At 46.4% G+C, this 23897-nt stretch overlaps 1 protein-coding gene across 1 annotated transcript in view; it reads left to right on the forward strand.

The window, feature by feature from the left end:
- Positions 1-23897, forward strand: part of Arid1b (AT-rich interaction domain 1B) — a 354347-nt gene that overhangs the window by 285856 nt on the left and 44594 nt on the right. Inside the window, 2 exon segments of the mRNA XM_027401057.2 lie at positions 5235-5414; positions 17087-17414. Of these exon segments, the coding sequence (XP_027256858.1) occupies positions 5235-5414; positions 17087-17414 (508 nt within the window).

The raw sequence follows: 23897 nt of genomic DNA on the forward strand, positions 1-23897 counted from the left end.
ACACCAACACACACAATTTTTATTTTAAGGAATTGCAAATGACTTTTACAGTTTATCACTTCTCCCTTCTAGGTTTTATTTTCTGTTCAGTCAAATTTTAAAGTCTGAAAGCTTTAGGATCTCAACTTTTCCTCTTAAAAAGTTCTTTTTCGGTCATGCGTTGGTGGCGCATGCCTTTAATCCCAGCACTTGGGAGGCAGAGGCAGGCAGATCTCTGTGAGTTCGAGGCCAGCCTTGTCTCCAGAGAGTGTGCCAGGATAGGCTCCAAAGCTACACAGAGAAACCCTGTCTCGAAAAACAAAACAAAACAAAACAAAAGTTATTTTTCTTCTTCTTCAGTTGATGAAGGATAGAGTAGAATGGGGCCTGTAGGTAGATTGTGTAATGTGGTCACCAACCTGGATACCAGCTTGGTGGCTTAGGTTGGTGTTCACACTGTGAATAGAGGGTTCATAGACTCGAAGTCAGGCAATAGAGATGCTTTTATAGCATCCATAGGGCTCCCCGGCACTGAAGATGCCTTGTACAGCATCCTTGCACTGAGGTGTGCTCCTTCCTGTGTTCACCTTCCTTACTTGACTCTCAGAATGTCCCTGTAGCCCAGGGAAAGAAGTGCTGACCTGCTCACAGTCATCTGTGGCAGAGGCAGGTCCGAGGGTGAGCATCTTTCCTGACCTGCTCAGATTTCTCCCTCCTGAAGCCATGATTTTCATGTCAAAAACACGCTGTCCTCATTTGCAGTGTGAGAAAGGTGTTTATGAGGAAGGTAGAAGTGGTGCAGGTTCAGAGGCAGTACATTTACTTAGGAAACTGTGTGAGAGAGAGTGTGTGTGTGTGAGAGAGAGAGAGAGAGAGAGAGAGAGAGAGAGAGAGAGAGAGAGAGAGAGAGAGAGAGAGAGAGAGAGAGAGAGTAATACATAAATTATATCTTCCTGTGGAGTTCCTAAGAAACGTTGTCCTATATACTATGAATAACTACCTCATCTAGTACTTTGTCCCAAATGTCAATTCTCTCCTGCTAGATATTTGCTTGGAACATGGAATTCTTACTGCATACAGCAACTTGTTACAGAGGCCTTTCATCCTGCACTCACTAAGCTTCCCTTGCTGGAAAGTTTGGCTTCTAACTAGTGACACTTCACACCTTGTACAAGTACAGCTGTGTCCTCTCAGCTGTCAGATTGTCTCCTCTCCACTGTCACTAACTACCACTCCATAAACTTCCTAAAAGCAAAACACAGGCAAATAAATACTAACACCATAAATAGGCAGAAACACTTTTATTGGAATTTGAATTTTTTTTCCCCTTTGGAAGGAGAAGAAATGCTTACAGTGCCCATTCCACTCAATAAAGATTTAAAATAACAAAACAATTAAAGGACCAATTCCAAAGAAATTACAGACATGTTGAGTCCACCCCCAGCCCACCCCCACCCTGCGGGAGAAAAATGAATGTCTGACTGGAATTGATAGAGAGCTAACTAGAGCTGGTGTGTGGGGCCACTATCAAGCCCCCTAAGATGAAAAGGGGAGCTTAATAGTCTAGTTGGCATCTACACAACAGACCTTGACCCTGAGCCATGCTGCTATGGCCCAGGCCACCCCTCCTGCTGACCACTTGGGGTAAGGCAAGTTGCTCTTAGTGGTATTTATTGGGAACTGATGGTGCTAGATCTTTTTATGGTGACATTCTTTTCACTCACAGCACGTCTGTGAGGCAAATAAAATTGTCCCCACTTCATAAATAAGGAAACAAATAATGAACATGTGTGTATGTTGTTTCTATGTTTATACAGAGTAGAAATACCTCTTTTCCAAGCAACTTGTGTGTCACTTTTCACCAATCTTTTTAGAAGATTATTTCAATGTTCCACAACTGTTTAAAAACTGGAAGTCTCGGGAACTTGCAGTGTAGCTAGTAGTATATGCCTATCACGCACAAGGCCACAGCTCCTATTCCCATCACTGCAGGGGAGAAAAAAACAACTAGAAGTGTTCTTTAGTAGTAGTGGTGCTTAGCTATGAGTATGTATTAGATGTCACTGTGTGAGCCTCTACAGGGCAGGCTGTAAGCCCTGTGCAGTTAGGAGTTTACTGCTGTGTGCAGGAGACTGGTCAGAAGACCATAACCGATGTGTACAAATGACAGGAGCAGAGAATTCCAGAACCAAACTCAAAGGAGCCTTGAACAGTATTCACAACCACACACTGTAGAGCACCTGCAGAAGAACGCACTGAAGCTGTGGCTGCCTTAGCAAGGGACTCTGGTGGGAAGGGGAACGCATGCCTTGCTTCCCAGGACATGCCTCTCTCACACCCCTTGGACTGTGCACAGCTAAGTGCCCAGGTGATGCAGATTTCAAACAGTAAAGTGAAGCAGGCCCAGAAGTAAACGCCAGCATATTCTTTGTAACTGGAGACTACGTCTGAATGATGGAGCATCCAAGAACCGAAGGCATTCTTGTATAAACCAGAAATTTACCTTTCATATTGCAGAACACCCCCAAGCTGACTCTGTTGAGGCTTACAGGAGTATTCATTTTAAGAGGAAACAACATTATGCAAAGTCACAAGTTACACCGAATGAGCACTGCAATACATTAACTGACTCTCCAGCTAGATTCTGAACTGAAGACATAACCCCAGGACCAGGCCTTCTAACCCCAGCCCAATACAGCCAGTGGGAGATTGCCGAGACAAATGAAGGAGTGATGGCTTCTTCTGGGGTTGAACACCAACACCTTCACAGTTGAGGGACAGTCTAATGCTAAAGGGTCTGTGTTGCAGTTCTAAGCAGCCACGAGGGAAGCAGTCGCACACAATCCCTGTCGAGCTGAATGAAGTGCCTTTTCGATTAGCCAGGATGCTGTCTGAAAACCTGGAGGATTTTGTGTGACATCTGAAAATGCAATCATGTAGAGAAATGTTAGTGTGCTGATTCCCGAGCGCCTGTTTTCAGACTGGCAAAGCAAACATTTTCTCTGATGATTTCTAGCCAGGAGCTGCCAATTGAGCCCAATTTCATAAGATTTCTTTTTATAAATAAATTAAATAGGGTAATAAGACGTAGCTCTCTTTGCCTTTACTTTGTGTCTCTTTAGGCAGGAGCTGTTAGAAGGTCTCATTTTGTTCTTAGGAAATGTAAACTGTGGTCTCTGTCACTTGAGAGCATTGCTTTCCCACACTTACACTGCCTTCCTGCAGGCCTGTCTCTCCCTGCAGCTGCCGAGGCTCCACTCTGGGTTCAGTTCTGAACAGGCATAGCTGCCTCTCCCCAGCCAGAGCCTCCACTGAGAAACATGAGAATTCTCACCCAACACTCTTGCTATCAAGACCTTTTGTCAGTGTGCTACTCTGAACACACACTTCTGTTGGCCTTGGCTACTCCAGTGGGTATTTCTAACATTGTATTTCTGCATAACTTAAATGCATGTTTTCTAGGTGCATTTAAAATACCTATTTGTCAAGTACCTGCTGTGTTATGCTCTGCAGCAGCTTGGATGTCCATCTAGTTATTCAAAACGCAGTTTGGGTTTCGTGTGGTGCTACTGGGAGGTGGAAGAAGAAGGAGCACGTCACATGCACACTGTCCAGGAGGGTCCAGCCTACATAGGGAGACGCTCATCCCATGCGCCGTCCACTCTGCAAGACACTTAGGCTGAAGCATTGAGTGAGATGTGATTTTTGTTTTGTGTGTGTTACATTTCTTAGTGAGGAAGAAAAGGAATAAGCAAGTTAAAAAGGTGGCTGGAGAATGGCACCTTGATGCTTTCCGTCCAGGCATGGAGATGTACCTGGGCACCTGGGCATCAGAACATACATGATGCTTTCCATCCAGGCGTGGAGATGTACCTGGGCACCAGGACACACATAAAAGCCAGGCAAATGTGGCACCTCTCTCGAATCCCCACTCAGGCAGAGGCTGGAACCCTGAGCATGCTGGCAAGCTGAACTAGCTGGAACTGGCAAGCTCTGGGTTCAGCAAGACACACCGCCTCAGTAAATATGGTTGAGAGTGGTAGAAGACACCCAGTGTCAACTTCAGCCCTTCACATGCATGTGCAGACAGGTGCACCCACACACGGGAACATGCATGCAAACGCTACATACACATGTAGAAATAATAATGATGCAGCATGTAGAAGGTATGAAAAGTACTTTGAAGGCATCTGAGAGAGGTGTGGTAAAGGTGGCCCAACTTGAGGTTGGGCAGTCAGGGAAAGCAGTAGGAGAACTGAGCAGGTGACATCTAAGGAACAGGGACAGGACAGAACAGATTTTGTTGAAGGACAGTGCTTGATGTCATCTTCTGGGAGGACAAGAAGGCCAGTGGATGGACATTACAGCAAAGGGAGAGGAGCTGTGGCAGTGGGGTCCACATGAGGGGCCCCCAGCAGACACAGTTGTGTTGCAGGCCTCAGTGCCGTGGAAAGCTGTGAAGGGCTCTATGCAAGTGAAGGATGTGTCTGATACCACTCTTTAGTCCTAAAAGTCACTCTTACAGCTTTGTAAGAGGAGGGGCTTGAGAGTACTGAGACCAATAGCTGGGACTAGGCTTTGCAGAAATAGGACTGAAGAGATGAGCCATTCACGGTGTCTCCATAGTCATCAAGGCAGGCTGAAGGATCCAGTGTGTGACAGAGACAGGGCATTGCTCACAGAAGCATCTGGGCCTGTGATGATGTCACACACAGGGTGGGACTATGACTGGCAGAGCAGATTCTGGGCCTGTGATGACGTCATACACAGGGTAGAACTACGATGGCAGAGCAGATTCTAGGCCTATGATGACATCACACACTGGGAAGCACTATGCTGGCAAAGCAGATTCAAGGGTGAAAGTTGGAAACTCAGCTGGAGATGCAGAACTCAAATGGGCTGGGGTCCCTGCAAGGCACAGGTGCTCCAGCTGTTTAGGAGACCACTTGAACAGCTGTCAGGAGGGAAGCTGAGGGTGCAAGGGAAGGTCAGATGCTGTAGACCTGTGCTCTGCAGAGAAGGCACAAAGCCCACCCCTGCCTGGTGTAAGAAGTTGTCCCACTTTGATTGTTCTATCTGGGGCTCATCTACAAAGAAGGTGGTGTTGACTCCCTCTTTGCCCCATGGCGTCCTTTGGATGTTTCTTTAAGGGAATCTGAGGGTACCAATCCTCTCCCCATGTACCGTCCACATACTTTGTGTATACAGAAATGAGAAGACACCTGCATGACTGTTTTTGTTTGTTTCCCATGTAGGTTTTATGGCAGGTACACAGAGAAACCCTCAGATGTCTCAGTACGGACCTCAGCAGGCAGGACCATCCATGTCGCCTCACCCCTCTCCTGGGGGCCAGATGCATCCTGGAATCAGTAACTTTCAGCAGAGTAACTCAAGTGGCACTTACGGTCCACAAATGAGCCAGTATGGACCCCAAGGTAACAAAAGCTAAACAGTCTCCAAAACACATGGTGGTGGGTGGGAGGGATTTTCTTAACATGCTCATCAAGGTTTTAATGGTATGAATATGCATTACAATGCTGTTGTTTGCTATGGGTGGATGATGTTAGTGCAAATCCATGATGGTAGGAAGTTAAGTACAGCCACTGTCCTTAGCATATAGGGCTTAGATTCTGGGTGCATGCTCACATATGAGTGGTATTCATTAAGGCGTAGACCTGGTCCCGTGATGTAGCTCCAAATGCTGGTGAAGAAAAAGCACAGCCACATTCTCAAAATGCCTGCCATTTAAACTGGTCATTGTGTAGCCTGCCAGTTTTTACAGCGTGTACACACTGGTAGCCTCTCCCATGGTTAGGACCACAAGCTTCCTGCTCAGCAGGGTATCTGCAGTCCAGGGCTTGGTCTTTTCCAGTAGCTAGCATTTCTCATCTGAAAACAGTGAATCACCAAGGTCTCATTTTGAGCTCCATCTCTAAATGATGTTAGGTATTCTTGGGGTTATCAGTGTAGCATTTGCTTTCCCTTCTTTGCTTTATTGTGTTTGCTTTTCAGAACTCTTGGACTACCCCATAACCCGTTCCAAATGGCCCCTTCCTGCTTTGTGGACAGGGTGGACAGAGACTTAGAGTTTAGCATGACTGACTTCATAGCATCTCATGAAGTCGTCCATGCTGCTAATACTGAAAGCTTAAGAATGATGAGCAGCCCATTAATAGATGAGCTGAGGTGGGCTCCAAGTCAAATCCTCTGTGGGAGCCCACCTGCCTACCCGCTTACTAGGCCTGAGTGGGCTCTTCCCAAGCAAAGCTGGACTCCTTAGCTACCATGAAAAGAAGCTTGGCCAAGTGTTTGTAAGTAGTTACAGAACGTGTGGGCTTTTCCTGAGGTGTAACTGGACAAAGCTGTAGTCTTGCTCTCAGAATTGGGCCTACTAAGGATCTCAGCCTTGATCTCAAACCACGGAGGCTTTGTGCGGGACTATGTGGGCTTTGTGTAGAACCATGCAGAACCATACACGTTTCATGAAGAGTTCACACATGAGCTCTGAGCTTGTGATTCCTTGGATCCTCTGAGAAGTACTGTGTTCATAAGCCTCAAGCTCTGCTGTAGGAGTTGAGATCATGGAAGGCCGTGGTAGAGAAATGGATTTCTTTTTTAGTAAATCCTTCTGTTTCTCCAAGTCACTGCATTGGACTAGCCTTCATTTAAGAGCACTGAGCCAGGCAAATCCTCTCGCACACAAACCACTCCATGGCTTAGGCTCTTCCTGTAACTTCCTTCTTCCCCAGAAGGAAATTGTTTACATCACCTTGGAGGGAAGTTACTTCCTGGTCTGGTGTTCTACCTGTTTGCTTCAATTCCAGAGCCTTGCCCACAACAGGTCCACTGGACCCCTTGCAAAGCAATGGGGCACATTGTCAGGAGGGCATTTTGTGGGTTTATTGGTACAAGATGACAGCAAGAACAATCTGAAACAAGGATGGTGCTCCCACACCTGGCCTCTGCCCAGTCTCCATCTCAGGCCTTCTGACCGTCTTTTTCCTGTGTGGCATCAACAACATGATCCATCCTGAGCAATGACCTCTCCTCAAGTCCCACACTGGCACTAGTGATCTTAAAACCAATGCCAGTCTCTGTCCATGTTCAATGCCAGGCCCCTGTCTTATCCCAGCAAACACTAGAACCTGACATGTTCAAGTCGGGAATTGCCCTGCCTGTGTGTTCCTCCTTGGCATCCTGTGAAACAGACCTCTGAAGGAAGGTTCCCCTTACTCACCTTACACATTTAAATTACTGGTAAAATAGTTGGCTAGTGTCTTCTCATTCAAGATCATAATCAAAAAGACACTGCTGTGGAAGACAGGTCGTTAGTCTCATCCCTCAGTCTCTTAACATGACTATATCCTGGAGTTGATTTATTTTAAGGGGAAGACACTTTATAGCTTCTTTTGCTAACCTGCTTTATCGTCAGAGGTAGTTGCTCCAAAACTGTTAATTAGCCAAAGAAGCCAAAGCCAGATGTGGTGGCTCATGCCTATAATCCCAGGACTCAAGAGGCAGAGGCAGGAAAATCACTATAAATTTGAGGCCAGCCTAGGCTACATAGGAAAAACAAGACCAAAACAAAACACCAACCAATGCTTACTGTGTGCCAGAGTGCAGGGTGTGTTCTAAGCAATGTTCACATTTGAGCAGGAGAGCAGACAGGTTTTCTCTGTGTCTCTAAGGAAGAGCCAAGCCTAGCCCAGGTGCTCACTCCCTCTCCATGCAGAGACAGCCCAGGTGCTCACTCCCTCTCCATGCAGTGACAGCCCAGGTGCTCACTCCCTCTCCATGCAGTGACAGCCCAGGTGCTCACTCCCTCTCCATGCAGAGACAGCCCAGGTGCTCACTCCCTCTCCATGCAGTGACAGCCCAGGTGCTCACTCCCTCTCCATGCAGTGACAGCCCAGGTGCTCACTCCCTCTCCATGCAGTGACAGCCCAGGTGCTCACTCCCTCTCCATGCAGTGACAGCCCAGGTGCTCACTCCCTCTCCATGCAGTGACACCCCAGGTGCTCACTCCCTCTCCGTGCAGTGACAGCCCAGGTGTTCACTCCCTCTCCATGCAGTGACAGCCCAGGTGCTCACTCCCTCTCCATGAAATGACTTCAGTCTGTTCTGAGTGAGCCTGTCATCACTTTGCAGGTCAGAAAAGCAGACTTTGACAGACTGCTGTGTGCCCCTTCATCCCCACAAGTAGGACCAGGCTGAGTGATTGCAGAGGCCACTCCATGGCCACCAGCCTCAGTTAGGCTCCTGCTTCACTGTGCACTTATTCTGTGAGGGGAGGGAGATAAAAGGCTAACCTCTTGCCTCCAAGAACAAAGAGGAACTTTAGGAATGGAAAAGTATCAGAAATACCAAGGACCCTGCCAAACATGGTGATTGACAGCTGTAATCCCAGCACTCAGGAGCCAGGGCAGGAGAAGTGCTGCAACTTTAAGCTCAGCTCAGGGTACAGTGACTCTGTGACTCAAAAAAAAAAAAAAATCAGTTAATTAAAATTTAAAACTTACAAGGAAGAACTATGAAGAAGATTAGGAAAATAATTCCTTTGGGATACAGGAGGGAAGGGGTGTTAGAAATGCATCACGATGCTTTAAAAGTGAATGATTAAGTATTCAAATAAGATGAAACTAAGCTAAATGTGTAGAAGTGTTTAATTACAGCATAGTCTATGAAATAGCACTTCCTACCTTCAAGCAAGCACACGTAATAATCACCCTTGCAAAGTGTTTACGGGGAGAGAGGGCCTCAGGGACTCACTTCTGCAAATAGAAGGGAATTATGTAATTAACGTTAATTATTAATGATGAATTTGGGAGGAAGAGGGCAGAAATAGGTTTGATCTCCATAGCCTTCTACTTCACTTGTGTCTTCCTGAGAAAAGCACCTTACACTGACCACCCTGGAACACTTTCTAACATGTGTCCCTAACTGCTAAAACCAAGGGCCTGGCCTCAATTTGCTGGAATGAGCAGCACTGCCTTTGGCAGGTAACTATTTCTGAGTCTGCATTCCCACCAGTTGCCACTCATGTAGTGGTGTCTGGAGTCTGCCCGGGCTGCAGCTGCCTCTGCTTTTACAGTGTGTATCTGAGGACATCGACTAGGGAGCTTTAATCTTCATTTGCTCTGGAAAAGTTATCTTCAGAAAGGTTTAAGAGGTGTTCTTTAAAGTAATGAGACACCCTCTGAGTCTTGGATTTCCCTTCCTTTCTCCCAAATTCAGCCAAATCAAATTGTGAACAGCTTTCAGCTGGAGGGAGCGCTGCTCCGGGACTGTGAATTGCATGGTAATTTTACAACTATTTCAGGTCCAGGGATTCGAGGTGTAAATGTCAGAAGGTGCCAGCCTGATCACCATTTGAGAGTTGCACATAGGTGCCCAGTGTCACCGTGACCCAGGGCTTCCAGCTCCATGCGTTTAAGCCCCATCCGAATTTGAAGACTCCGTACATTCTGCCTTCCCAGAGGAGGGGTGCACCTGGCTCCCCAGCTCTACTGGAGCCTGGCAAAGGCCTGGTTAGTCTTCCAGAGGCTGTGTCTGTGCAGGCCTTTCCTTCAAGTCCCTCCCTTCATTCCCCTTGAAATAGCTGGCAGTGTTCTTGCTATGCTAACCTTTGACACTCTGGGCAAAAGAATTCATCCTACATTCCAACTATTTTGTTTCCAATTAAAGGATATTCTACTCCTCCATCTTAGTAACACTAAGGAGAAAACCAAATCAGATCATTGTATTGCCAAAGTAGTTAGTGTAACCAAGTTGTATTTGGATGTTCAAATTTAGCCTTCATCTACAAAATTTAAACATAAATATTTCCTAGCCTGATTATTACCATGATTTGATCAAATCCTACAAATTGGGAATTTACAGTGAAAATTAACTTAAAATGAAAACTACATAAAGCAACTGCACATTTGACTCCTGTGAAGCGCCTGGCTTCCCCCTGTAATGGAAGCCAATGGTGCTGGACTATGTTTCACGGGTCACTGAGAATGTTCCTAGCAGCCTTTCTGGAGGATTCCATAGGCTGCAGCCAGCCAACGGAACAGGTTCAAGGTTGCCCCTTGCCTGCCTTTAGCAGGTACCTCCTCCTGCATCCTCTGTTCCTGGTACCTGGTACATCACCTCTGGGTGTCAGAGAGATGTGGCATTCCTGCAGTGTGTGGCAGATGCTCTGCTATTATCAGGGGCCTTGTTTGTTGTTATGGAGACTGCCACTTGATACAAGGTTGGCTATACTTGGAGTAGCAGTCTTTAAGCACTACCCCATGTCACTGCCTACTCTTTTGTCGTCTCTGAGGAATACGCTGGAGTCTGTACATCAGGTAGGCACACAATGCAATGCCTTCCAGACTGCTCAGAACTCACAGTAGAAGAAATTTTCATCTCCTCCACAGTTGGAGCTGCTAAGCCTTAGAGACAGCAGGTTCTGAAGGCCACTTGCAGACCAGATCTACCCTGACATCAGACTGGCATCTGGGTGTCCCCAGGGTCTGCATCAGATGTCAGCCTTGGTGTTTCCCTGACGTTCCAGGAGAAGCAGTGACTCACCCGTCATTTGTACCCTCACCACTCTGTAGATGTCACTGTTTCATTTTCTTCATGGTTCTCATCACCAGGAGACATAAACTGTATTCCTTCATCGGCCCACCTCTGTTCTCTGTCTTTGTTCACTTCTGGTACCCAGCAGCTGGCATGGGGCCTGGCATTTGAGAGCCTCTGAAGAACACTTTTTTGAGTGGCTGTTGCTAAGGAGAGGAATCCAGAGCAGGCGTGGCTGCCTGCCTTGTATGGGTGCTTGGTGGGTGGACTCTTCAGTGCCTAAGGTGTGTCACATGTGGTGCCCAGTCTGTAGGAGGTGAAACTAAGGTTAATTCTATGCCATTTCTATATTTTATGTATCGACCTTGCATTACTTTGTTTTTTGTTTTTTGCATTACTTTGGTTTTTTTTAAAGAATACATGCAGGGGGAAAAAACCTAAAGTTGAAAGTGATACTGTACTAACAAACAGTGTAGAATGAGTATAAATGGTATAATTTAAAGAAGTGTCAAATACATATTGACCTGGGAAAATAAAGATACCTTGTAGACCAGTGCAAAACACAAACCATTATTCTCTCAAGTAGTGGGATTTAATAAGGGCAGTTACCTTTAATTTTGAACCTCTATTTGTGGTGTCCTTAACTACTTGATCTGTGACCCAAAAAGGATTGTGTGGTCGTAGTGGAAAGAGAAGTTTTGTGGTTTTTTAATATATCTATTTTTATGTTATTAATACAATAAGGCATTTACCAGAAAATCACATAAGAAAAATACCTAGTTATCTCTCATGACTGAGTAAAAATTAAAGCCATGGAGAATTCTGTCTCATGCCTGTCAGGATGGCTGAGAATTTTGAACAGTTGACAACATTAAGTTCTGGCTTCCATCTGTAACTGTCATGCAATGTCTAGTGGCTGTATGCTTAAAGCACACAGCACCTACTTGTTGGCTTCCTATCAAGTTAAAAACACACTTACTCTGCAACCCAGATTGCTCTTACCTAGAATTGCCCAAGAAGTGAAGCAAAAAATATATCCACGCAGTTTTGTTCACAGCTGCCCAAAACAGTGTCCACAAAGTGAACCTCTAATCACAGTCATGGACTGATTAACACTGGAGAGTCAGGAGTGTAATGTTGAGACTATAGAACAATATTCTGTGTCTTGATTACACTGCTAGCTACAGAACTGTATATGCTTGTTACTACATGTAAGTTATATTTCAGTACATATGACTTCATGGAAGGAATGCCATTAAAATGAGAACCACTGGCCACAGGGCAAGGAAAATGCACATTTAACCCTAATCATATATACATGTATTTTTATTTCATGTATATGCATGTTTGCCTGCCTGCGTGTAAGTACACCCTCCTGGTGTATGCCTGTTGCCCACAGAGGTCAGAAGACAATGTCAAATCTTTGAACCTGGAGTTATAGATTGAGAGCTGCTAGGAACCGAACCCAGGTCCTCTACAAGAACAATAAGTGCCCTTAACCAGGAAGCCATCTCTCCAGCCCTGTGAATATGTTTTTTATAGCGTGTAACCACTCATGCATGTTGTTTCTACCCAAGGTAGGTCAGGTTTTAATACAGATCCTTACCCCTTGGATCCTGGGCACAAGATCTCATGTGACAGCAACAACCCTCCGTTTAAGAACAGGAACTTGGGGGGCTGGAGAGATGGCTCAGAGGTTAAGAGCACAGACTGCTCTTCCAGAGGTCCTGAGTTCAATTCCCAGCAACCACAAGGTGGCTCACAACCACCCCTTCTGAGATCTGGAGCCCTCTTCGGGTGTGCAGATATACATGGAAACAGAATGTTGTATATATAATAAATAAGTTCTTAAAAAAGAAGAAGAATGGGAACTTGGAGTATAGATTATGACTATCAGATACCAATGTACTCAAGTCAGATAGAAAATTATCTGCAGCCCTCCTAAAACAATGATGGTGACTTAAAGTGTCTAGCTGCCACTTCCTCTGTCTGGTGCTTGAATGTAACTCCTGCTGGGCTGAAATATGAATTTGCTCGTGACTGATTTTCCAGAGCTGGTGTGCCAAGATGAACCCACTTGAAAACGGTGGGCTCTTGGACTTGGCTGCAGGAGCAGTCCAGCTGAGGTGGGCTGGCCCGGCATCTGCTGCCTTCATTGTGCCTAATGCTGCACCCATCTGCTTTCTGTCAGAGCTGGTGCCAACGAATTACTAATCTATTAGAGAAGCGTGGGATGAAGATTGCGCTGCTCAGTCCTGGCGTTCACGCTCACATTTTGCTTGGCTTACACATTTGGATTCTGGTTGTTGGAGGACAGATATGAGCTGTAGACTGCGTCAGGTGGGGTGGATCATACACTGCCCCATCCACTCGTCTTTAAAGGTGGCAGGGAAGTGTCGCTAGTGTTGCGTGGCTCAGTGCTGATGGTAGCAGTGCAGGCCTGTGCTGCTCTCCCTACCTGTTCCCCATTAGTATCACTCTCCCTGACGACAGTGCCACTGTGTGGAGGTTGTGCTGCCAGGCAGTGTCAGAAGCAGGGCTCAGCTCCCCATGTGTGCTAAAGCCTGTCCTTCGCCCTGGAAGCCATCTGGGGCCTTCAGAGAGGGTAGTGGTCTAGGCCCATGGGTTCAGTGAGGAAAGTGTTTAAAGTTTCCAGGAAGAAAAAGGGGACTTTGTATTTCTTCTCTCAAATAGAGGCCTCTATAATTAGAACACTTCCCCAGACATGTGATTCTGAGTCAGCCCAACTGACTGAAGGAATAGACTGAGAGCCCAGCGGTAACACCAATGTAGGCCTGCACATCAGAGCCCTGTGGCCCACACTAACCTCATTGGCCAGAGTCCTTCCTGCATAAGCTGGAGCCCCACTGCAATGCAGCCAGCCCCAGAGTCTACAAAGGAGGAGAGCTTGGAGCAGGGCTCAGGGCAATCAGGAAGGCTGGGCCATTCTCTCCTCTGTGCTCATCAAGATCCAGCCTCCATCAGCATTTTAGGTCCCCACGCCACAGCGAGTCAGATACAGACTGGAAAAGTTCAGTCTCCACCTCTTAGCACAGCAAGCAGAGCTCAGCAGATCAGGAACACACTGCTCTAATAAAATGGCAGGGAAAGTAGAGTACGGTTTGCAATAGTCATGTCTAAATGCTTGCTCTAAAGCAAGATTCAAGTGTCATTTTTTGTTTGTTTGTTTGTTTGTTTTTCAAGACAGGGTTTCTCTGTGTAGTCCTGGCTGTCCTGGAACTCACTCTGTAGACCAGACTGGCCCTGAACTCACAGAAATCCACCTGTGTCTGCCTCCTGAGTGCTGGGATTAAAGGTGTGCACCACCGTTTTCCAAAGGAAAGATGTTTTCCCTAGAGAATGGGACTTCTTCCCCAGGGGTCATTTATCAAGTGTTGGGATGGTATGAACTAGCCTCCAAGTGACAGTATAGGTGTGTGGATTGGTTGCTTACATGCACCAATGACTTTGTTTTTGTTTGGTTAAAAGCAAAGCCAAAAAGGAGCTGAGACAGAGATAGTACAGGTGAACAGCTGTGATGTCAGTGAGGGGGCAGAGTCTGAGTGCCTGCGCACAGGGGAAAGCATCCATTCATTACACCAGCTTCCTTAGAGTCCAGGGACATGCTGCTCCTGCTGAGCTGACCCTCTGCAAGCAGGTGATCCATAGGGTGAGGCACTCAGAAACCACTTCAGAACTTGCTGGAAGAAATTTTCAATTGTGAATGGTTGCTGTGCGTTTAAAACTGTTGTTTGAGAACAGTGTGTGCTTGAGTATCTCTGCACAGTCAAAGGTGCTGTGTGTTCTGGTGTGAGGCCTGCTATCAGCCTGCCTCATATTTATTGCATCTTTTATGCCCCTTCCTCCGGGTCCTCGGATTTCCGTTCCTTTATTGCGATCCTCGGGTCTGCCCTGCCTCTTTAGTGTCCTCCCATGTCCACCTTCTGCTTTCATAATGGCATTCTATTTCACACTGCCAACTTGAGACGGTGTAACAGCTTATGGGTGAGTCCCCTTCAGGGGTCAGCAAATTATTCCCTCTTGTTTTGACCCTGCTTTGTCAATATACGCTTGTCAGCGCTGTGTGAATATCTCCATGTGGCTGCATTGGAGCTGTAAGCCTATTGGCAAAATTGAGTAGTTGGAATAGACTGACCCCCAATGCTTGAAATGTTTACTCTCTGGCCCTTGGCAGACACACTGTACTAGCCCATAGTCTGAATGAGCAGAGGCCTCCACCTCATCAGTAAAGAAAAGCACAGACAGTTGAAGAAAGCTCACCCGCCATGCACCTAACAGCAGGTACCCAGTGAGCTGACAGTGTCTTGCTTCCTGTGGCTCTAGAGGTCATCCAACTTTATGTGGATTTAAGAAAACCTGCTTGGACATCGTCATGGCGTGGTTACATAAGAATACTGTTTCTTAAGCTCTGAAGAGGCTGCACACAGTACAGAGCGCTTGCCCTCCAGCCCACACTCACAGCCTACCTGGGTCACACCTGCCCCCCTCCTCCTGTCATTTGGGGCAGGTAACTTGGCATCCCTGGGTCTTGAGTCCTCACCTCCACTGAGATGCTTCCTTGGACAACTTGTAAAAAATCAAAGAATTGTTTTGAAGAACTTGGAATTAAACCTAGCACATAACAGTGAGGACTTGTTTTGTATTATCAGTCCATTTTTGTTTCTACTGAAAACCCTCAAGTGGTTCCTTCATGTCTTCAGAAGTGTGGCCCTCAGGTCTGCTAGCTCCCAGCTGCTTCCCCTTGACCTCCCAGCTCCGTGTTGCCCCTCAGTGGCTGCCTTGAACATTCTCCTGCTGCTTGTGGACTGTCCCCTTGACTTGTCAGTGCTTGCTCCCTTTGCCTCTTCCCCATTCTCCAGCTAGCCAGGAAGCCCTCCATCACATTCTGTGTTTGGGAGACTTTATGCCTGTGTAACAAATTTTCGGAGGATGGTTTCAGGAAAAAAGCTAGAGACAGGTTTCCTGAGAGGGCCCAGTCACTAAGCACAAGGCTTGCCCCACCCCCAAGCCTGGCCTACATCAGCACCTGAGGTTTCTATTCCCTACTGTTGTGCAGACAGAAGTCCAGCACTAAGTCACAATTCCTGAGCCTCCATCCAGGTCACACTCACTCCCTGCCACCATCATGTGGATTTGCTTTTGTATTTTTTCCCTGTGTCCCTCCTCTAACCATGCACACTAGTGTGCACATACTCACACATAACTCTAAATCGGGAGCTTTCCAGGTGCAAGCATTTAGCTTTATTTCCCCTGTACCTGGAACAGTTTCTGGCATTTTTGTTGTATGTGTTGTCATTAGGTGATGGGAGAGTGTTCCAGAATGTAGTCAGAACAGTTGAGAAAGACTGTCCATAGATTATAGACACTTGTCTTTTTTACATTTATTTTATTTCTGGGAGACAGCTTGTTTTATTGGTTAAATACATGGATTCTCTAATCAGTTTGCATGAGCTTCAATCCTAACCTCTAAGCTTGAGTTTTTCTCATTTATAAACACTGATGTGTTTGGTTATTGGGAGAACTGGATTAACCAGGTGTCTAGTGTGCATTTTGGCTCGGAAGTTAACATCTGCTGTTATTACTGAGGTAACACCATGCCAAGGTACCAAACGAAAGGGAAGTGTGGCTGCTGCAACAGCTAGAGGCCCTGCAGCTGCCACCAAGGCCAGAAAGACAGGAGTCATAGTGATGGCTGTGGCCTCAATCTTGGGCCCTGGCTTCCTCCCCTCACTCTGCCCGCCATTCCCTGTGCCCATTGTCACACTGGTGCTGAGAGTCATAAGACCTGACACCAAGTACATAAACCAACCACTCAGTCTGGGGTTGAAAAGGTTTGGATCCAACAATAGAGAAAAGCCATGTTGGACCAATGCCGATGCACGTGACACCCTCCTATGAAGTCAGGCAGGGTCTTGGTCTACAGTCAGGCCGTGTGGAAGTCTCAGTGGCCCTCACCTGAAGACTAACATTGTACTTCTGGGTGAAGTGTAAGTGTAAGGTATTCAACACATTGATAAAATTTTGGGCTGCAAACTCTTTTGTTGTTCATTTTGTTTTTGAAGCAGAGGGGATTGACCCTAAGGCCTGTGCATGTTAAGCCGCTGCTCTGCCACTGACCTGTGTTTCTAGCACCTGCCCTCCTTTTTTATTTTCATTCAAGGTCTTACTGGGGTGGCCATGCTGTCCATGAACTCTCCCAGTTGCCCAAGAAGGTTTTGAATATGTAATCCTCCTGCCTCAGCTGCCCAAATAGCTGACATTACTAACCCAAGCATCCAGGCCCAGCTTGGTGCAACGTGTTCCAAGACTGGCTTTCTATCCCAATGTGCAGAGTCCTGGAGACTCTCTGTCACTGAGCTGGTTCTCCAGGCGCCTTGGGAATGCAGCCATGTCTGCACGAGAAGGAGCAGATTCAGAGCACAACTGGTGACTATCGCTCTGTGAAGGGCACATCATTGTATAGCATGTACTTCCAGCAAATGCTCTCATGAACGTTTAAATCAAAGTCCTTAACTTGTTTTTGCTTTTTGTTTAGGCAACTACTCCAGAACCCCAACGTATAGTGGGGTACCCAGTGCAAGCTACAGCGGCCCAGGGCCCGGTATGGGTATCAATGCCAACAACCAGATGCATGGACAAGGGCCAACCCAGCCGTGTGGTGCTATGCCCCTGGGACGAATGGCTTCAGCTGGGGTGCAGAACAGACCGTTTCCTGGAAACATGAGCAGCGTTACCCCCAGCTCTCCTGGCATGTCTCAGCAGGGAGGGCCAGGAATGGGTCCGCCAATGCCCACTGTGAACCGTAAGGCCCAGGAAGCCGCTGCAGCTGTGATGCAGGCTGCCGCAAACTCAGCACAAAGCAGGTATGCCTCTGAGATAGATTGGGCTGTGTGCGCCCACATGACCAACACCCAACCCTCCCTTTCCTATATTCAGAAGCATCAGTGTGTGGCTTTACATATGGGGCAAGGTCAGAGAGGTGACAGACACTGCTTTCTGACCTACCAAGGAAGCAATCTGAGTGGTGGGCATGTCATTCTGGGAGATGAATTGAAGCATCTGTAACTAGTGCCTATTACTGTAGCCAGAGGACCAACCATTTCTGGCATAAAAAGAAATGTCTGCCAAGTTCGACTTCAAACAATGAGTTTAAAGCAGAACACACTGTGGCCTATTTAAAATCTAAAACGTTGCAAAAGAAATAACATGCACTCACACGCTCAAACACACAATTCAAATATGCACTCTATCACACTCACACACACTTGCAGACATACTCAAGCATGTATTGCCACACCATAATCCTATTGCTGGGAGGCAAGAGGCAGGCAGGTCCCTGAGAGTTTGAGGCCAGCATAGACTGCATAGCAAGTTCTGGGCCAGTCAGGGATACATAGTGAGACCTTGTCTCCCCCCCCCCCCCCCCGCCCCCAAAAACATTGAAATCTTGATGTATATATGTGTGTACTGTGTGTTGGTCTAAATGAGTATTATGGGATTTTGTGTTTGTTGTCTAAGCATTTTTCTGTCCCAACCAAAATGTGGTTGTTAAATCAAAAATAATATTTTAGAAAGTTTAAGCTGGTTGAGCAAGGCTTTACCTTCTGTCCTTGGTTTTGATCTTAATTCTTAATATTAATTCTTAAAGACTTGACTTGCCTCAAAATTTCATAATTGAAAATGTATGAAGCAAAGATGAACTTGCTTTAAAGGAATCTGGTGCAGATCTGTCTTTTTAAAAAGCACAGCAGAAACCCTGGACCTCAGTGTACCTTCAAAGTCAGGAAAATTCTGACTTTTGTCAAAGAGAAATAAAAGCTAATTGTGCAAGTGTGTGTGTGTGTGTGTGTGTGTGTGTGTGTGTGTGTGTTTAAATGTGTGTCTGTGAACATACATGTGTTTGGATGTATCTCTGTGTATGAACATGCATGTGTTTAAATGTGTGTCTCTGTGTGTGAACATGCATGTGTTTAAATGTGTGTCTCTGTGTGTGAGCATGCATGTGTTTAAATGTGTCTGAACATGTGTATGCTTAGACGTGTCTGTGTGTCTGTGTCTTTGACCATGAATGTCTATAGATGTGTCTTTATATCTGTGAATGTGTGTGTGTTTAGATGTGTCTATGTGTCTGTGTGTCTTTGAATGCGTGTGTTTAGACGTGTCTATGTGTCTGTGAACATGTTTGTGTGTTGAGAAGTATGTTTCTTCCCTCTAAAGCTGGTGTTCCAGGAAGTAGGGCCCTTCAGTCTCATTCTTTACTTTGAACACTGACCAGTTTGCTTTGAGGAATTAAGTGGAATCTGTCATTCCCCTGTTCTGTCTTAGCCCTTTACACACACTTAAAATCTCCTGACCCAGAGTGTCCACATACAGCCAGACCCACTGGACCATGGGGAATGTTTGAATAGATGGTCGGCTGGAGACTGGCACAGCTGCTCCCATTGTAAATGGCTTAAATGAACTGCTCATTGTTGCAATTCCTAATGCCCAGGTTACTTCCCTTCTGTTAAGTAGGAAGTATGTGATTGCCTCTGACAGGGCCTCTGATGGCAGTGAGGGGCCAATGGCCAGAGAGAGCAGGGCTGGACCCTGCTTGGTGAAAGTCTTGGGGCTCCTTTTCTGGATCCATTTGTAATGGAAATTCTTGTGTTAATGCACAGCCATGCATTTGTTTTGTTTTTAGTCAGCAGACCAATGCAAAGCCTGGGCATCACATCTTTCCACACTTAGCTCTCTGGCTTTGTTAATTAACGGTGACTGTTTGTTGATTTTATTTACCTCAAGTCAAAACTATATTTAATTGACAAATTGAGTGTAGCTATAAGAATCTTACTTTTCTCTTGCCTTGGCCTTCTCCTCCACCTCTGTTGAGTTTCACAGAGCCCCATCCCAGGTAGTTTCATGGCCCACAGTAGTGTCCTTCACCACCACCTATGTGCCCCACGCCTCTATGTGGAATAGTGTATGGACAGGCCGAAGACTTGTACTTCGGTACAGAGACACAGAAGCTATTCTGCTTCACTTTAGGCCACCCTGTTAGGTCGCCTGTTTCCCCAGCCAGGCTGGGGATATCAGATGCTCCATGTTTTCTTCCCTAACTATAGCAGCTGCCAGGCCCCCATGATACACCAGCCTGATCTTTATGGGTAGGAAGCAACACACCAAGGGCTTGCAATGGGAAACCTGGCATGTCCTAAGGCAGCATGGTGAAGACCCACATTCAGCCTTCCAGGTCTTTCTATGCCTGGCTTTCACCTGCCTGCATGCCTTCATGTCTGAGAAGAAGAGTATGAATTGTTACCTCCACAAAAGCGGTGAAATCCCCCACTCCACTCTAATCCCCTCTGATGCTGCTGTTCTGTGGAGGACGCTGTGTTGTGTTGCCATATCCAGAACCCCATCCCCTGGACACTCGAACAGTAGAGCTGCTGGGCCCAGAGTGGAGGAGAGAAGCCTCCTCCTGGTCCTGCTTGAGCCTACCTTTGAGCCAGTGACTTCTGTTACCTCTTCCTCCAAAGAGGCCTAGAATGTTTGAGCAGGGAAATTGAACAAAGTAAGCAAAAGTTTTCTGCCTTTATGGAGTGGCATCTTAGTCTCAGTGTCAGTACGGGAATTATAGACAGTGCAAAAGTGCTTCTCTTCCCTGTGACAGAGCTGTGTAGTTAATAAACTGCATGTGTTACTGAGTGGGTTACTAAGCAGTAATAGTAGTGATATCGTATGTGTTCACCAGCTCCTCACATGCAGACTTCCCTGCTCTTGGTAGCCCAGCTGAACCAGGCCGAGGAGGAACTGTCTATAGCCCTGCAAACAGTAAACTCGCCTTTGCTCTCATCCCTTCTTGTGCTCGACACCAGCTTTGGAATAGTCTTCCCTTCAGCCCACACTTGGTGCAGGCAGCAAGAGCAAAGGGTCTCTTTGTCATGGAGTGTCATTAGTTCTGTAACAGGTCCTCACTTCACACCAACAAAGATTCCTGTGAACATAATCCACAGACTACAGTACTGTAGACTGGACAGACATGCTCATTCTTGGGAGCCTGCTTCCCCTTGCTTGCATCTTTCCATGGTTCCCTCGTGGTGAGCTCGTGAGCCTAGAGGAAGGTAACCGTGGAGCAGAAAAGCATTTGTCATCAGCTGCTGAGCCACAGGCTCTGTCCTTTCCCAACTCGGGAGTGCTATTTAGACCCACAAAGCTGGTTTGGCTGTGCCTTGCCAAGCCACATTAAGCAGCTGTGTAAAATGAATTTAAATGGCATGCATCAGAGTAAAATCTCTTCCACTGGGGCAGAAAATCAATGTTAGCTAACCAGCCTGAGAAGATCAGCTCTGCTTCAGCCAGCAGCTTCCAGAGAGCTGCTACAAGACAGCTCCTCCTCCTCAAAAACAAGAGGAGGGCCATGCTGGAGCTGTGACATCCTCACCTGGCAAAGGCCCCTGTGCAACCCCTGCTGCTCCCGTGGTTTGCTTTTCGTGATTACAGTATCCTTTCTAAAGAAGAAAGAAATCCAAGTTTTGTTTCTATTTAGGTCACCCATCTGCCCCCACTTAGCAGAGCACTAGCCCCCTGTGCCATTTTCAAGGGGCAGACTTGGCTATGAGGAAGAGTGTTACAAGTCTCTGCACCCGTGGCTGAGAGCCTGATTTGAGCATGATTTGCTGCCCAGGGCTGTAGCTTCTTGCATCAGACTCACACTGTTTGGTCTCCCCCCCCCCACCCCCCATCAATGAATGGCAGGTGAAGCTACTTTAGAAAATGCGTTTCTTGGGGGGGATGGAAGGGAAAGCTTAGCCTTTGGCCAACCACGGTTTGTTCTCTTCGTCCTTCCCAAAGAGCCTGGAACCTGGGAAAGAATCGCAAATTATTGATGAAGGTGGGAAGTGTGTGTCTGTGATTGAGCCAAGGCAGCAAGCTTGTGGTAGAGAGGGAGGATTGTACATGGGTGTGGTGATAACAATGCTCACAGGCGCAGTGTAAGATACAAAGGAAACATCAGCTTAACTGTTGGGAAAGTGTCTCATTGGTTTCATTTTTGAAGGTGACTTGTGTTACCTGCTACGGTGACTAAGCTACAAATATATAGGTTGTTTCTCTTGGTGACCCCTTCAGATGAAGGAATGAGTGTGTCTGTAGAAAGTGGTGTAGCTGTTGGCTAAGTGCTAAGTTAGGCACGTGACGGTGCCTAAACATTCCAAGTTGATGATTTATAAGGAGTAGCTATCCTCAGAAAGTACCTTGCTGTGGGTTGTTTTCAAGCGTCAGTAGTTAATGTGGTTTTATTCTGGAGTGTGGTGTCTGTTCCGAGCATAGTCTGCCAGAAGCTCAGGGAGACCTTGGCCCCTGCTTCCTGAAGAGGCTTTGCCATGAATCCTAGACACAGCCACAACTTACAGGACGTTTTCAGTGACTGAGTTCATTACCTGTGGCCTTGACAAAAGGTGCAGGCCTGTGTGCTAGCTGTCCTCAGCCCTGCAGTGTGCCCTGTGTTGTTTGTTCCTTTTAGAAAACCTGCAATTCCAAACAGCTGGCCTCTGCCAAATATAGTAGTTGATATGTGGATCTGGGTACTTGAGAATTACCTAGAATTTTTTTCTTTCTTAGAAAATCTTCCAAGGAAGAACCCACAACTCCAATTTACAAAAGTCTGACAAATTCCTGGGTCATTTGAAGCCAGGCTGGTTGGATGGAGTTCATTTCCTCAATGACAGCTACCACCAGCATTGTATGAACTTTGATAGCTTCTTAAGTGACTTTGGCTTGTTTGTGTCACAGATCTGCCATTGGTCTGTAAGATCTTTATACCGTTTTCATTGTGTGGGTTCTCACAAGAGGCAGAACTTCAATTATAGGGTAGGTGAGTCTGGAGCCAGAAGGTTTGTGGACATTGTCCAATCTCTGCCCTTCATTTTATGGTGGAGGTGACTGATGCCACTGAGGTCACCAGAGAAGGCCATTGAATTAGAGAGAGGCACAGCAGATACAAGGGTCTGTCTTGTCCTGTGAGTGCTGTCCCCAAACTTTTTGCATGAGTGGACTCTTGCTTGCACACTTCTTAGTCTGTAAGGCTGTTCTGCTATTAGAAAGTGAGCCGTCTGAGTGAGATCGGCCTACCCACAGAGGGCTGAGTTCTCCACCTTCCTGAGCTGAAGAGGACATGGGCTGTGTACTTACCTGGAACCTGGGACCTCGGCAACACGGGGACTTTGTCTCAAGACAGGCAGTAGGCCCTTGCAGGCACCCAGTTCTTTCACACTGTGGTTGCCCATGCTGGTACTACTTCAGCCAGGGAGAAGCAGCTGTGTGCTGGTCCTTGTCTGCTGTCCCTGGAGGAGTCTCCAGTGGACTCAACAAGCATCACGAGGCAAACTCTCAGACTTAGTTTTTAAAAATAAGTAAGGGATAGAATCAATCAGTTTGAAGCTTCTCTGGTCTTGACTAGGAGGTTCTGAGTATCAGGGATGTGAGTATACATACCTACATTATAACGCTTACACCAAAGCCACAGAAAATGTAAGCATGTCTACCTGCATTCCGGTGCCTACACCAAGGCCGCAGAAATCGGCTGTGCTCAAATAGGGAGCTATAAATATGAACTGATGCCTTTTTCATCCTACTCACTCGTAAGTAGAATGGATGATCTTAGAAATCATGTTGGTTGCCACATCTTAGCTAACAACACAAGCATTCTAAGTGTTGAAGGAACTGAGCTTTGCAAGACAAGGCAACTGGCAGCCTTCCTCTGTGGAGGAGGAACTGGACCTGATACAAACAGAGAGAAGTCAGTCTGGCTTTTCCTGCTGAGACACCTCAATCTGTAGTGTGTGCCATATATCCACACTCCAAGCAACTGTCCTTAAGATGCATTTCTCATATAGCCTGTGTTGCTGTTTACTGGCAAGGTATTTCTTCTTCTGTAGTTTGCTCTGAGGCCAGTGTGACGCCATTCTACTGATAGACATGCAGCCAGTGATGTGGAAATATGTTAATGGAGAGAGTGCATTAACATGCCAAAGAGACCAGTCCCCACCACCACCGGTACCCCCTGCAAAAGTAAAGAAATAAATAAATAATGTAGCTCAAGCCCTCAAGCCCCTGGTTAGAGTGGGGTCTGCATGCTGCAGACAGTGAGTGATTTGAATTAACTAAGATGTAGCCCTTCAGATTTTAGACAATTAGATTTCAACATAATAGCTGTGATTTGTAAAGTCATGTTATTGAAAGACAAAGAGAGCATATCTCAAAGGCTAAAATAGTGTTTTCACTTCTGAAATTAGATATAAGCCTTTGTGCTATCACTTAAATACTGTGCTTTCATTCTTGGCCCTTTTTCTATTCCAAATTTAAAA

The sequence above is a fragment of the Cricetulus griseus genome, chromosome 2, assembly GCF_003668045.3.
Source record: "Cricetulus griseus strain 17A/GY chromosome 2, alternate assembly CriGri-PICRH-1.0, whole genome shotgun sequence".
NCBI classification, from domain to species: domain Eukaryota; kingdom Metazoa; phylum Chordata; class Mammalia; order Rodentia; family Cricetidae; genus Cricetulus; species Cricetulus griseus.